At 37.2% G+C, this 15,565-nt stretch overlaps 1 protein-coding gene across 1 annotated transcript; it reads left to right on the forward strand.

The window, feature by feature from the left end:
* Nucleotides 1–1,743: 1,743 nt before the first annotated feature.
* Nucleotides 1,744–11,519, forward strand: LOC132546264 (methyltransferase-like protein 27). The gene is made up of 5 exons (XM_060209976.1): nucleotides 1,744–1,845; nucleotides 2,615–2,743; nucleotides 4,739–4,874; nucleotides 6,373–6,465; nucleotides 11,338–11,519. The coding sequence occupies exons 1-5, from the start codon at nucleotides 1,744–1,746 to the stop codon at nucleotides 11,517–11,519; spliced, it is 642 nt and encodes a 213-aa protein (XP_060065959.1).
* The last annotated feature ends 4,046 nt before the right edge of the window (nucleotides 11,520–15,565 follow it).

Below are 15,565 nucleotides of genomic sequence, written 5' to 3' on the forward strand. Positions count from 1 at the left end.
GCTTCGCAGAAGACAATCCAGCTAATATCAAATCCTTCCAATCCTGGCTTTTCACTCGTGTTCGATCCAAAATATAAAACATTATTTCAAAACCAACCACAGACTATTCCACCATTTAGTATTCGGATTTCCGCTCTTTTACAAAACGCAAATATTGATAATGAGCATATTCAGTCATTCGGAACGAAAGAAATTCCACTCGGCTCTTGAATTCACCTGAAGTTGACTTTTCACTTCACGAAATGGTTAAATCAGACACAGTTGCACTTTTCGTTCATCCTCCTCGAAACAGCAGTTAAAATATTAAGATAATCTACATTTGTATACTGATGGTTCACAAAACAATAATAAGGTTGCCGCAGGCATGGTTATACAAGTTGAAGCCTATGGATGCCGGCTACCCAACAACGCCTCAATATTCTCAGGGAAAGCGCGAGTTATCTACCTCGCCCTTGAACATATTCAAACTACATGTATTCAGACTTTATTTCTGTACTACAAAGTCTTCAAAACTACAAATCTATAGAAATATTGACTATATATTCAATGCATTAATTCTTTTTCAAGAACTTTCGTATATTTTGCTGGGTTCCTGGCTACGTGGGAATATCTGGCAATGAAAAAACGAAAAGCAGATCGTGCCACAAAGGAAGTTTCATCGCTACCACCTGTCGTTTTTAAACCTCACTTTGCTGATTTTAAACCATTAATCAAACATTTTTAACTGCTCAGTGGCAGGAGGAATGGAATCTATATACCAACGATAAATTGCATCCCGTAAAACTTTCAGTGAATGGTCTCCATGCTATAGAGACAACCATCGAGACAGAGTGGTCCTTGCACGTCTTCGGATGGGCCATACTTACCTTACACATTCATATGTTGACAGGCGACGATAACCTTGGTGTATAGCATGTGATGAGCCGTTCACCGTTAAATATTTTTATTAGATTGCATTGACCTTCATTCTACTAGAGAAATTTTTTTATCATAATGTTTCAAGTCAAGTTTTTGAAACTGTTCAGATTTATACAATTCTCGGTTATCTGAACAATTTAGGTCTGTTTCATAGGATATGACAATATTTGATAATATTTTAATATTTTGTGATAATATACAAAATGTAACTGTTTAAGATTTTTAGCATTTCTCTTTTACCTTTTAGTTCGTTAGATGTTATTTCCTTTTGGATCGCAGTGTCTTTCACTGGTTGATGATCCCAATGACCTTTTATGTGTTGACAGGTCGTTAAGAATGAAACAATGATTACACCAGTAATGACGTAAACTACCAAATTATCTCAACAGACGTATTGTCCATAACGAAGTAGACTGTGACGGACAAAAGTTGACGATAGAGTCACCTTACCTGAGCGCAGCTAGCACTTGTAGGTCTATCACACATGAACAAGATGCATGAAGCAATTGATGAATGATAAATTAACTCAACAAAGAACATTTACGTTGAATAGGAAAAAATAAACAGCCATCGTAAACTGTCCGTGTATACGTTGTGCTGATGCTTTACGATTTTACAGCGATAAATTCAGCAAAAATCCGTGACATAATTCGAAAAGATATTGGAAAAACTAAACATCAACCAACAATATTGCACATGCGCATTCATCTAATGAACACATTTTGCATACCAGGGTAAACAGACTATCAGTAATTACTCTAAAGCTGCACTGTCACTGATAATTTATGACATAAATCCATAATAAGTATTTCTGTAGGTAGAAACATGGTCGACTACTACAATGATAAAGACGGCGTTTTTGCGGACAACATCTCTGACAGGGAGAGAATAGGTCGATATTCTCTTGTATCACCTAGTTATGAACAGGTATGTAGCTGGTTCAGAAATAATTACGTATATAAGCAATTATTTATCACAATCAAGTTACGCTTGCCATTTATATCTAATGCCATTCATGTCCACGAGTTTCTAGCAGCAATATTGAGCTGAATGAGATTGAGAACTGCTATTTTGTGAATATATCGATATCATCTAGGTGTTTTGATATAATTACTTTTGTCTTAATGACAAAATGTGATACGAAGGGCTCGATATAATATTATCACAAAAGAATATTTGCTACGACATCCTGGCAGATGTGAATTACTTGACTATCCTGTCGATGGAATTGTGAGAATTATAGAGTTCCTTGTCGCCAGTATCATCTTGAGTGACAGGATCTTGCAGCTGACTACTAGCTTACCCATGGAAACAAATTGTACCTCCTTGACTGCCTTATGCTGAATTTATTGAAAAAAATGACCTTGACAAACCTACCCATTCTATTATTTAGATATTGATGATATCTTGACATTAAGTATGACAAGATACTCACAGACAAAGTCCATCGTTTATGTAAGATTCCCTATGCAATCATAAGCATAGAACATACTGGTTTGCGTTAGACCTTTCTTCGATATTTTCTTAGAACAAAACCCCAAAGAAGGACAAACATCAACCAGATTGTATGATAAAAATTGATGATTTGAATTTCCATGTTTTCAAATTTCTATTGCTTGATAGTAGTCTATATTTCAATATCATGGGGCCATTGTATACAAGAGACAAGGACTATGATATAAATACTTTATTGCAGGAAGTAAAGGAAAATGGATACACTGCCCCTTATGTCTGTGCCGGTGTGATTGGAGAAGTGTACCCAGACCAGAGACATACGATATCAATACTGGATATCGCCGCCGGAACAGGACTCGTCGCTTTAGAGGTAAACGCTTTAACAGTCATTCACACTGACATATTTAACATACTACACGAGTTATTTTTAACATACAATACGAGTTATTAAATATCCTATAGGTTTCTGTGCACCGGAAGTGCAATTATGCAGATGTCAACACGATTGTTTAAAAAGCAGATGGATGGCGTTGTTGAAATTAAATAGGTCACACACAATGCTTCCGGATATCACGTGTGTGACATTTGTCACACTGTGTCACTCCCAACCACTGCAGCTACTTTTTAATGTACATCAAACGTTTTCATGATTAGATCCATGTATTTGTCGTTATTAGCACTTCCACTAGGGAAGAGTCTAGCCATCAAAGATTAAAAGATGTAGTATATCGAAAAAGCATAACCATTTCTAAAACAAATAATTGGTTGGCGCAAGTGTTCTTCTATCCACTGCTTATGATACTGCATCGAAAATCCGTGCTATGTTATACTGAAATTTCCTTGCGTTTAAAGTTAAAATTGAATATATTTTAGGTAGGAGGTAGAGAACACAGGATACATGGTACAAGGGTAGGGGTATAGTAGGGTAGATATTATGGGGAAGGGGGTACAGGGTAGAGGGCCGAAGGTACATGGTTGAGGGTGGAGGGTAGAAAGTAAGGGGTAGGAGTACATGGTAGAAGGTAGTAGGTAGAGGATACTAGCATCAGGTACGTAAAAGTATGCCACTTGCAAAGTGTAAAGTAGCTGATTGGTATTGCGTTACGTAATATCGCTATTTATTGCACATTTGTTTTGTTGTTATTCGCAGCGACCAAAACATCGCAATTTGTCCAAACTAAAATTTATTGTAAAGTGACAGAGTCCTGTTTTTTGTACCTTTTAAAAATCAAGCTTAATCTTATAGTAGGGACTACTGCATCGAGATTTAAATAAGTTGACAGAGACGTACGTGGCCATGGGCTTAGTTCATACATTTTGTGCGAAAAGGAAATTTAAATTATTTATCGAGTAAAAAAAATGTACGAAAACGTCTTACCTTACTTAATTCACTTTTTAAAAGCTGAAACACAGAAATTGTTTATGTTATCTCAATGCATGTTTGGTAACAAGAGATTCCCATACATAAATTTTGTAAGTACATTTAACCTTTCTTGGATCTTGTGATAAATTATCCTTGACACGCCAGGGGTTATGACCACTTTCGCTAAAGTGACCCCTGTGGTATCGAGGGTGACAATAAATTGACTCGTTTACACCTGCATACCATATATAGAAAATAGTCTGACGAGATGATGAAAAGATTAGAGAAGAAAGTACGCAAGGTGATGACATTGTGCTGAAGTCGATTCAGCTACGTATTGTCTAACACTTGGTCATAGATGTACAAGAGATTGTGGAAAGGTTGTTTTCCCTGTCGACTGTTTGGGCATTATCTCAGTCAATGATATGATTTTGTTGTGTGGAGTGATCTGTAAGTGTCGCTTTCTTTATCTGGGATTGAGAATGTTTTCGTTTTTATCTGGAGAGTTCTTGCCTTCTCGGGATTCAACGTCTTTCTGATGTTCATTAAGTGACCGTGTAGCCATCGAGACGTCACACTCTAATATTCTACTGGTTGTGTTATAAGATGAAGATGACCGTGCAGTTATCAAAACGTCACACTCTAACCTTCAACTGGTTGTGATATCAGATGAAGGTAACCGTGTAGTCATCAAAACGTCACACACTAACCTTCTACTGGATCAAGGTGACTGTGTAGTCATCAAAACGTCACACTCTAACCTTCTACTGGTTGTGTTATCAGATGAAGGTGACCGTGTAGCCATAGAAACGTCACACTTTAATCCTCTACTGGTTGTTTGATTAGAAAGACCTCCTTCATTCTATTGATAATACCAGCCTGAAGGAGATGTTAAGAAAAAAACTAAATCATTGTTATACTCTACTCTAAATCTACTTATTATGCCCTTTCGTACTCACTTGATCAAATGCTTTGTTATTTTTCAATCACATGCCTTTCTAGCTGAAGAAACTAGGTTTCCTTACAATGGACGCCATAGAACCTTCTGAAGGGATGCTAGAACTGGCTGCAAAGAAAGGGTTATATCGCAACTTGTATAACACGGTGCTGTCTGCGGACCCCTTACCGCTTCCTTCAGGTCAGTGTATGTAAATATTCCATTGCCTACTAAATGTTGTGATTTACCAAGGACCTTTTTGGTCAATATGATGTTGTAATATGCATGTAATACCTATTGGTCATTTCTATTGTCGCATCAGATTGCAGTAAATATCACGACACAAGTTTGTCATTTCCGGTCAGTATAATGTCAGAGTCAAGTTAATGTCACAAAACAAGTTTGTCTTTACAATTAATTCCTGAATTTAGGAGTCAATGAAAGACACATGTTTACGTCTTAAATACGGTGTATTGATTACAGAATGGTCTATACCCATGTATCAGGTACACGGATGTGCAGGTGACTTGACACGATTTCTTTTTACATACTGTGTGTTTGGAAATCGTCCCTGTTGTCCGAAGGGTTCTGACTATATATCATATATCTTACTTGTCCCTTGCCAGAATTCTTTCCTATATATGCTGGGCATCAAACGTTAGGGGTCATTTTTTGAAGATAAAATTTATTTGTATCAAAAGGCAGAAACGTTTTGGAATATGAAATAAAAGAGTCAAATCAAACAACAAGAAACCATTTTTGACCCACTTTGAATCACTTTTAATCAGTCGTGTCTTGTATGATTATAGAAAACGTTAATAACACTCTAAAACAATATTAAAGTAACTGACTGGAAGTCGCGGATGATCGGTAATGCGTCGATGTTGCATCCCTGACGCATGCTCGATCAGGATAAGGTTCTTACCGGATATCAAAGTTAGATAACTCTATATTTGATAGGTGTAGTTCAGTAGGCGTGTCTTACGGTGTTACGTCAAGTAGGGGCTGCGACCTTCAATCCATTTTGACCTCAGCACGTGGGGTTAATTTTACCGTGCTCATTATGGGTATAGATTTTTGGAAAGTATTGTTCCAAATGGTAAATTTGCATTACAACAGCCATATTACCCTAAAGTTAATTACCGTTTGAATATTCGGAAGTATAATTGCTAACATCTGACTTCTGTGAACTGAAACTGATATCATCCGCTGCCATGAAATAAGTTGTTCATGTCCGTGTCTGCTCTGAAGCAGCCGCTGGTCATTGCGTTACATGGGAAACATCAAAGTTATTTGATTTCGTATAATGCTTATAAAGGACTACTTTCATTGATGCTAGCATACACCTGGTTTCCTTGTTTCACAAAACGCACAGTGTTTACTAGGTACGCAGCGCGTTTGACTCTATGCAATCCCTCTTCCGAGTAAAATCGCTCTCCATGCCCACGTGCCATTTTTCTTCTTACCTTTATCAAAGTTCGATAACTCTTAATTCGGCAGACGTGTCTTATTGTGTATAAAGTATAGAACTTTCTGATCGGTGACACCATACACATCGCATTCTTACAGCTACTTCCGGTCAGTGTAGTGACAAAATTAACTAGGACGAACAAATCCACAGTGTGATATAGCTACGGATATAGCGAGCTATCTCTGTCTCACGGTAAAATGAAAAAAAATTTCTTTGTTCTCATTACAGACGCATATGACGCCGTCACCATCTGTGGTTGGCATGGCAACGTCAATTCTCTAACGGATTCACTTCTTGAAATAATCCGGGTGATAAAACCAGGTAACTTTAAAGATGCGAGTAGGCCATGTGACTATTAAAAGTGATGTTATCTGCTGGTGCAGTGATCAGTGAATAACAACAGAATTGTTGATAAGGAACAAAAGTTCTGACGTATTATGTATGCAACGAGCACGACTTTGGTTCGTGAGTAAAGATATGGTGGCGTGCGCTCACTTCCTAGACAACAAGATATATGTTTTCCATGGTCAAACATATCCGATTTCTCAGGTTCACCATGATAAATTTGGTCTGGTCCGTTACAGCAAAAGTCAATAGACTTTCATGTGAACATATTCTACATAAATTCCTTAAAGGTTGTTTAAAACTCTCACCACCAGTTGTTATGTCGGTTGTATTAAACTCTCACCACCAGTTGTTATGTCGGTTGTCTAAAACTCTCACCACCAGTTGTTATGTCGGTTGTATCAAACTCTCATCACCAGTTGTTAAGTCGGTTGTCTAAAACTCTCACCACCAGTTGTTATGTCGGTTGTATCAAACTCTCATCACCAGTTGTTATGACGGTTGTCTAAAACTCTCACCACCAGTTGTTAAGTCGGTTGTCTAAAACTCTCATCACCAGTTGTTAAGTCGGTTGTATAAAACTCTCACCACCAGTTGTTAAGTCGGTTGTCTAAAACTCACCACCAGTTGTTAAGTCGGTTGTCTAAAACTCTCACCACCAGTTGTTATGTCGGTTGTATAAAACTCTCACCACCAGTTGTTATGTCGGTTGTCTAAAACTCTCATCACCAGTTGTTATGTCGGTTGTATAAAACTCTCATCACCAGTTGTTATGTCGGTTGTATAAAACTCTCATCACCAGTTGTTAAGTCGGTTGTCTAAAACTCTCATCACCAGTTGTTAAGTCGGTTGTCTAAAACTCTCACCACCAGTTGTTATGTCGGTTGTATAAAACTCTCATCACCAGTTGTTATGTCGGTTGTCTAAAACTCTCACCACCAGTTGTTAAGTCGGTTGTCTAAAACTCTCACCACCAGTTGTTAAGTCGGTTGTCTAAAACTCTCATCACCAGTTGTTATGTCGGTTGTCTAAAACTCTCACCACCAGTTGTTATGTCGGTTGTATAAAACTCTCATCACCAGTTGTTATGTCGGTTGTCTAAAACTCTCACCACCAGTTGTTATGTCGGTTGTCTAAAACTCTCATCACCAGTTGTTAAGTCGGTTGTCTAAAACTCTCACCACCAGTTGTTAAGTCGGTTGTCTAAAACTCTCATCACCAGTTGTTAAGTCGGTTGTCTAAAACTCTCACCACCAGTTGTTATGTCGGTTGTATAAAACTCTCATCACCAGTTGTTATGTCGGTTGTCTAAAACTCTCACCACCAGTTGTTAAGTCGGTTGTCTAAAACTCTCATCACCAGTTGTTAAGTCGGTTGTATAAAACTCTCACCACCAGTTGTTAAGTCGGTTGTCTAAAACTCACCACCAGTTGTTAAGTCGGTTGTCTAAAACTCACCACCAGTTGTTAAGTCTCTAAAACCACCAGTTGTTATGTCGGTTGTATAAAACTCTCACCACCAGTTGTTATGTCGGTTGTCTAAAACTCTCACCACCAGTTGTTATGTCGGTTGTCTAAAACTCTCACCACCAGTTGTTAAGTCGGTTGTCTAAAACTCTCATCACCAGTTGTTATGTCGGTTGTATAAATCTCTCATCACCAGTTGTTATGTCGGTTGTCTAAAACTCTCATCACCAGTTGTTAAGTCGGTTGTCTAAAACTCTCACCACCAGTTGTTATGTCGGTTGTATAAAACTCTTATCACCAGTTGTTATGTCGGTTGTCTAAAACTCTCACCACCAGTTGTTATGTCGGTTGTCTAAAACTCTCACCACCAGTTGTTAAGTCGGTTGTCTAAAACTCTCATCACCAGTTGTTAAGTCGGTTGTCTAAAACTCTCACCACCAGTTGTTATGTCGGTTGTATAAAACTCTCATCACCAGTTGTTATGACGGTTGTCTAAAACTCTCACCACCAGTTGTTATGTCGGTTGTCTAAAACTCTCATCACCAGTTGTTAAGTCGGTTGTCTAAAACTCTCACCACCAGTTGTTAAGTCGGTTGTCTAAAACTCTCATCACCAGTTGTTAAGTCGGTTGTCTAAAACTCTCATCACCAGTTGTTCAGTCGGTTGTCTAAAACTCTCATCAACAGTTGTTAAGTCGGTTGTCTAAAACTCTCACCACCAGTTGTTATGTCGGTTGTATAAAACTCTCATCACCAGTCGGTTGTTCACCACCAGTTGTTAAGTCGGTTGTCACCACCAGTTGTTAAGTCTGTTGTCTAAAACTCTCACCACCAGTTGTTATGACGGTTGTCTAAAACTCTCACCATCAGTTGTTATGTCGGTTGTCTAAAACTCCCTCAATCAACTGTTATGTCGGTTGTCTAAAACTCTCACCACCAGTTGTTATGTCGGTTGTCATCACCAGTTGTTATGTCGGTTGTCTAAAACTCTCACCACCAGTTGTTATGTCGGTTGTAAAAAAATAAAATCACCAGTTGTTAAGTCGGTTGTCTAAAACTCTCACCACCAGTTGTTGTCGGTTGTCTAAAACTCTCACCACCAGTTGTTATGTCGGTTGTCACCAAGTTGTTAACTCTCATCACCAGTTGTTATGTCGGTTGTCTAAAACTCTCACCACCAGTTGTTATGTCGGTTGTCTAAAACTCTCATCACCAGTTGTTAAGTCGGTTGTCTAAAACTCTCACCACCAGTTGTTAAGTCGGTTGTATAAAACTCTCACCACCAGTTGTTATGACGGTTGTCTAAAACTCTCATCACCAGTTGTTATGTCGGTTGTATAAAACTCTCATCACCAGTTGTTATGACGGTTGTAAAACTCTAAAACTCTCACCACCAGTTGTTATGTCGGTTGTCTAAAACTCTCACCACCAGTTGTTATGTCGGTTGTGTCGGTTGTCTAAAACTCTCATCACCAGTTGTTACTCTCATCACCAGTTGTTATGTCGGTTGTCTAAAACTCTCATCACCAGTTAAGTCGGTTGTCTAAAACTCTCACCACCAGTTGTTAAATCGGTTGTATAAAACTCTCACCACCAGTTGTTATGTCAGTTGTATAAAACAGTTGTTATCTATCAAGTCGGTTGTTAAAACTCTCACCACCAGTTGTTAAGTCGGTTGTCTAAAACTCTCATCACCAGTTGTTATGTCGGTTGTCTAAAACTCTCACCACCAGTTGTTATGTCGGTTGTCTAAAACTCTCATCACCAGTTGTTAAGTCGGTTGTATAAAACTCTCACCACCAGTTGTTATGTCGGTTGTCTAAAACTCTCATCACCAGTTGTTATGACGGTTGTTTAAAACTCCCTCAATCAACTGTTATGTCAACTCTCACCACCAGTTTTTATGGTGGTTGTCTAAAACTCTCATCACCAGTTATGTCGGTTGTCTAAAACTCCCTCAGTCAACTGTTATGACGGTTGTCTTAAACTCTCATCACCAGTTGTTAAGTCGGTTGTCTAAAACTCTCATCACCAGTTGTTAAGTCGGTTGTCTAAAACTCTCATCACCAGTTGTTAAGTCGGTTGTCTAAAACTCTCATCACCAGTTGTTAAGTCGGTTGTCTAAAACTCTCACCGCCAGTTGTTAAGTCGGTTATATAAAACTCTCACCACCAGTTGTTAAGTCGGTTGTCTAAAACTCTCATCACCAGTTGTTAAGTCGGTTGTCTAAACACTCACCACCAGGTGTTAAGTCGGTTGTCGAAAAATCTCATCACCAGTTGTTAAGTCGGTTGTCTAAAACTCTCACCACCAGTTGTTAAGTCGGTTGTCTAAAACTCTCATCACCAGTTGTTAAGTCGGTTGTATAAAACTCTCACCACCAGTTGTTATGTCGGTTGTATAAAACTCTCACCACGAGTTTTTATGTCGGTTGTCTAAAACTCCCTCAATCAACTGTTATGACGGTTGTCTAAAACTCTCATCACCAGTTAAGTCGGTTGTCTAAAACTCTCACCACCAGTTGTTAAGTCGGTTGTATAAAACTCTCACCACCAGTTGTTATGTCGGTTGTCTAAAACTCCCTCAATCAACTGTTATGTCGGTTGTCTAAAACTCTCACCACCAGTTAAGTCGGTTGTCTAAAACTCTCACCACCAGTTGTTATGTCGGTTGTCTAAAACTCTCATCACTAGTTGTTATGTCGGTTGTCTAAAACTCTCATCACCAGTTGTTATGTCGGTTGTCTAAAACTCTCATCACCAGTTGTTATGTCGGTTGTCTAAAACTCCCTCAATCAACTGTTATGACGGTTGTCTAAAACTCTCACCACCAGTTGTTATGTCGGTTGTCTAAAACTCCCTCAATCAACTGTTATGACGGTTGTCTAAAACTCTCATCACCAGTTGTTATGTCGGTTGTATAAAACTCTCATCACCAGTTGTTATGTCGGTTGTCTAAAACTCTCACCACCAGTTGTTAAGTCGGTTGTCTAAAACTCTCACCACCAGTTGTTATGTCGGTTGTCTAAAACTCTCTCAATCAACTGTTATGACGGTTGTCTAAAACTCTCTCCACCAGTTTTTATGTCGGTTGTCTAAAACTCTCATCACCAGTTATTATGTCGGTTGTCTAAAACTCCCTCAATCAACTGTTAAGTCGGTTGTCTAAAACTCTCATCACCAGTTGTTATGTCGGTTGTCTAAATCTCCCTCAATCAACGGTTAAGTCGGTTGTCTAAAACTCTCCCCACCAGTTTTTAGATCGGTTGTCTAAAACTCTCTCGACCAGTTGTAAAGTCTGTTGTCTAAAACTCTCCCCACCAGTTGTTAAGTCTGTTGTTTAAACACTCTCAAATCTCAACAAGTCAGTGGTTTATTTCCTAGGTGGTTACATCTGTATTGTGACCAGGATGATCTTCATACAGAACCTAGACGATTACAAAGCTCTCCTACAACAGTGTGTCAACTTGGAGGAAGCCAACAAGTGGAAACGGGTGGAGTTGACTGGTTTCCAGGGATACCTCAATAACATCGAGGGAGTTAAGCTGGTGTTTGTAGTCTTCTAATGGAAATATTTAACGGACGAGTTATCTTCTCTGCTACTTATACAAGTGCTTGTGTAAAGTGAACTATTTAGGGGTCTGCTGAAGGTAACGAAATGAAGTCTCAAATATGCTCGACAAACACGAGTTATCTCTCTTTATACATTTTGACTGTAAGCAAAGCCGCCGATCCGTTTTATCTCACAATTCAAATGCATGTAACCAACAGCCTACCATTTATCGTGTGTGAAATTAAGCTCCAATTAAATTCAAAACATTGACATACAACCAATGGGAATTATGCCTTTGTAGTATTTTAACAATGAAAACACAAGTTATGATCGTTCACCTTTCGAAGTATTTTCAACATCCCATTTTAGTTTAAAGTGGTGACAAGGGGCCGAGTGATGTCCAGTATCTCAAACACAATCACAAAACAACTTAGCTGGAAGCACTGTTACAGACTTCTGGACATCAGATAATCAAAAGGGTGGTTTGAACATCGATAATAAACGAGGAGGATTAGGCACATTGTTGCAGATTGATGGACGTTAGAAAGGGTGGTTTGAACCGTCCTTTCCATAATGGCGAGTTTAAATATGATAAAGAAAAATTATAACTCAAATTGCATCATTAAAGTAATTCAGCAGTTCTGAATCAAACTATAAACACAGAACCTTGTCATAATTTACTCTTTAATGTTCAAACATACATACCAGGTACTTATATTTTCAATAAGGATGTAAACACTCAAAATAATATCATTTCCTATCTGTACCTTCAATTAATTGATGTAACTTAAACACATATCAAACTGCAAATAATCATATTAGAGGTCACTATCTTTGGTATGCGCGTCTGTTACTGATCAGATATTCATGACTCAATTAAGGCAGAAAGATCTGAAAAGATTAGATTTCAGAAGAAAATGAAATAAGTTAAAATACTACGGATGACCACATTGAATGTAATGAATACACCGAATCTCATACCTTAATATACGGTACATCAATATCTGTACCAACATTGTATTTGATTTAACCTCAGTGTCAACATCATAAATTTGAAATCCATCAGCATCAACACTGTCTACTTCACAGGGACTTGGTACAAAGTTGCCAACCCAAGGTCCATATATGTATTATACTGACCACTATATCTATGTATTGACTGTGGGTTGGGAATTCATGCCAAGTCCCTGTGGTCTACTTCATTATTAATGAGTTGACATTATCAGGTGTCAACAATATATATATATATCATGAACACTTATAATCATGTAGAGTAACTTTCTGGTGTAATGATATGTATATCAGAAATGTTCAGATCAAGTGTTGGTAAAATGACATTGTCAAAAGTATTAATCATGTATATAGTGGGTGGTATCTTAGTTAAGTTATACGGCTTTCCATCTGTCATCTTTTATACAATAACCATTCAATCCCTTTTCTACAAAGAAGAACATGATACGAAATGTACATGTTTCAATGATGATATCATGATATACTATATTGTAAATTATAGAAAAGTACAAAATACAGTATCTAAGCCAAGCAATATCTAGGAAAGTAAATTAAGCTTCAAAAGCATTAAATGAGGTCTGTTAGGACAGTATATGCACCACCACACAATTATTACACGTGCCTTCTGGTTTAAGGTGGAGTAAGACAAATATTTTTAACAGATTCTGATGTATCCTCATTTATGGTTAAATGAGAGAACAACTATAATAACTGAACATTAAACTTGATCTAAAAACTTTGGCTTCAAAGCCTGGCACACACATAAATATGACAAAAAGTCAAAAACAGAGAAGCAGTTACGTTGAAAAAACACAAAAAAATCTGAAAGTATCATGATTTTCTGAAGTAAGGGTTACATCAAAGCTATAGCAAAAAGGACGAAACAAAAATCAAAAACTTAAACTTGATCTGTTATTTTGTTAAAATAAATAAGACATATCAAATCTTAGGTCATTATGGCATAATGGCAGAAAATAAAGAAAAAGAAACTGACAGAGAGGTGGCGCAGAGAAAATATTCAGTCACCCACCATCCTAGTTTCACCAGTTGAAAACTAAAAAAATTAACAAGTTATAATAGACACAGGGTGATCATCATGTGCATTTAAAATATTTCAAATTAAGGTTGGAATCAAAGATAAAATCCTTTAACTTTAGTACCGTTAAAAACAAAATGGAGTCCAAGAAACTGTGAATGTGATCGTCATTTAGGGTGTTTTGAGTACTGAGGAATCAAATTAGAAAAAATCTAGATGTCAGTGATAATCTGTTTGCATACTTCCACCAATTGGAAAGAAAGAATTGGTAGCAACAGCTAGTTCCAAAGGCTATGATAATAGACTGAAACCCTTTCTGCGTTAGGTTTAGCCTAAAATGACCAAAACATTGTAAATCATTTAAGAGTCAGTCTGATATGACAGCTTCACAATACTGTAAAAATATTAATCCTTTTCATTTCTATTTCTTCATAAAGGAACTAACGAGAACACGTCCTAGTAAAGGTTTCTCATTTAACATAAACAAAATTTTGACAGGTATGGAATTTTGAACTGAATTTTATCTTTTGGTTTTCAATGCTATTTACATATGTGTTATCACACGTCACATATTGTAAATAAGATGTTTAACATCTTATCATAAATCATGAACAACATACAGGAGGCCCATCACAAGCCATTCAAATCAATTAAGGTAAGGCATTTGCCTAAGGACACAATCATGTCAACACAGACAGGTCTGTTTCCCAGCTCTCCAAGAAACACAAACGGCCATAGGTTGGGAGCATATTGAACCACAAAATCTTATGTACACGAGTCAATGCTCGAACTACCAGAGCTATCTCAACCTCTTATAAATTAAATTGTACTTCAAAGAAATATACATACATAATATTTTACCTTGATTTTATATATTATATTTTTATCATACAATGACACTACATTGTTTGGCTCGGCAGTATATATAAGACATCGCACAGGTAAATCCAAATGATTGCAGAGTTACTTAAAAAATAATGATATAGAAACTCTGTCACAACCAGGACAATGTGTTATAATATATAGTTGATGATAACCTATTGATGAATGCATGAAGCCTGGACTTAATGAAGTTCCAGAATACATTAGAAAATGAAATTGGAAGGATGGTGGACTTTACTAGGTACATGCATTAACTGATTGCTGGAGATTAATATTATAAGTACAGTTAACTGTGGCAACACACAATGCACCAAAAATTTACAGTAGCTAGCACAGAGCACATATTTGTAAAAATGGTTGACTAATAATACAAACTGAAAATTAAACAGAAAATTTGTGCAGATACGACTAAAAGAGCATTCGTAGGCAGATTACATATAGATTAGTGATTATAAAAGATCACTTTAAACTGGACAGTTTTTCGAAATAACACTGGACCCTACATTAATAGCAGTCTTTCTAGCATATAGTTTTATACCTCAGAAAAACACATGAGGTGTACATGTGCCTATAGCAACAAAAAATACCTCTATACAGTTATATACAAGACATAGGTCCAGATCTGACCCAACATCATGTAACATTGTGTAATCCCACATCTGAATGATTTTAATACAGTCAAATTAGCTATTTTCTGTATCTAGCAGCATAATACAGTGTTTATACATGTATGATATCAAATATTCTTAGTTGGCGACAACTACCTGGTATGTATAAGTCACGTTTTGTAAACTTAATTCAAAACGATCTTGCATCAACAAAATTTGTTGATAAATAATAGCACGTCAAAATCAAACATTTCTGTTTCAAACAATCAAATTCACTGCTCAGTGTCTAAAATTATCATTTAAGATATCTGAACTTTGAACACCATTGTATGTAAAGGCACCATCTCTTCTGCTATATTTCACCCCTACAGTCATTCTTATGAAACGATGTATGACTGCTGACCCTTCTGTATAGTTTGCATTCCAATGTGTCAATGATGATCTGAAACCCATGGACATCATTTTGTAAGTAATTAAGCACCTGTTATAGTAAACTGATGGTAAGTTATGCCATGCATAACA

This window comes from Ylistrum balloti, unplaced genomic scaffold, assembly GCF_031769215.1.
Source record: "Ylistrum balloti isolate Yb309-2 unplaced genomic scaffold, AGI_CSIRO_Ybal_v1 Utg369882, whole genome shotgun sequence".
Taxonomy (NCBI): Eukaryota; Metazoa; Mollusca; class Bivalvia; order Pectinida; family Pectinidae; genus Ylistrum; species Ylistrum balloti.

Excerpts from the sequence above, each read along its gene's own strand:
- LOC132546264 (XM_060209976.1), top strand. The coding sequence starts at position 1,744 with ATGGTCGACTACTACAATGATAAAGACGGCGTTTTTGCGGACAACATC. Across the intron at positions 4,875-6,372 it reads CCCCTTACCGCTTCCTTCAG|ACGCATATGACGCCGTCACC; the intron begins GTCAGTGTATGT and ends TTCTCATTACAG. Across the intron at positions 6,466-11,337 it reads AATCCGGGTGATAAAACCAG|GTGGTTACATCTGTATTGTG; the intron begins GTAACTTTAAAG and ends TTTATTTCCTAG.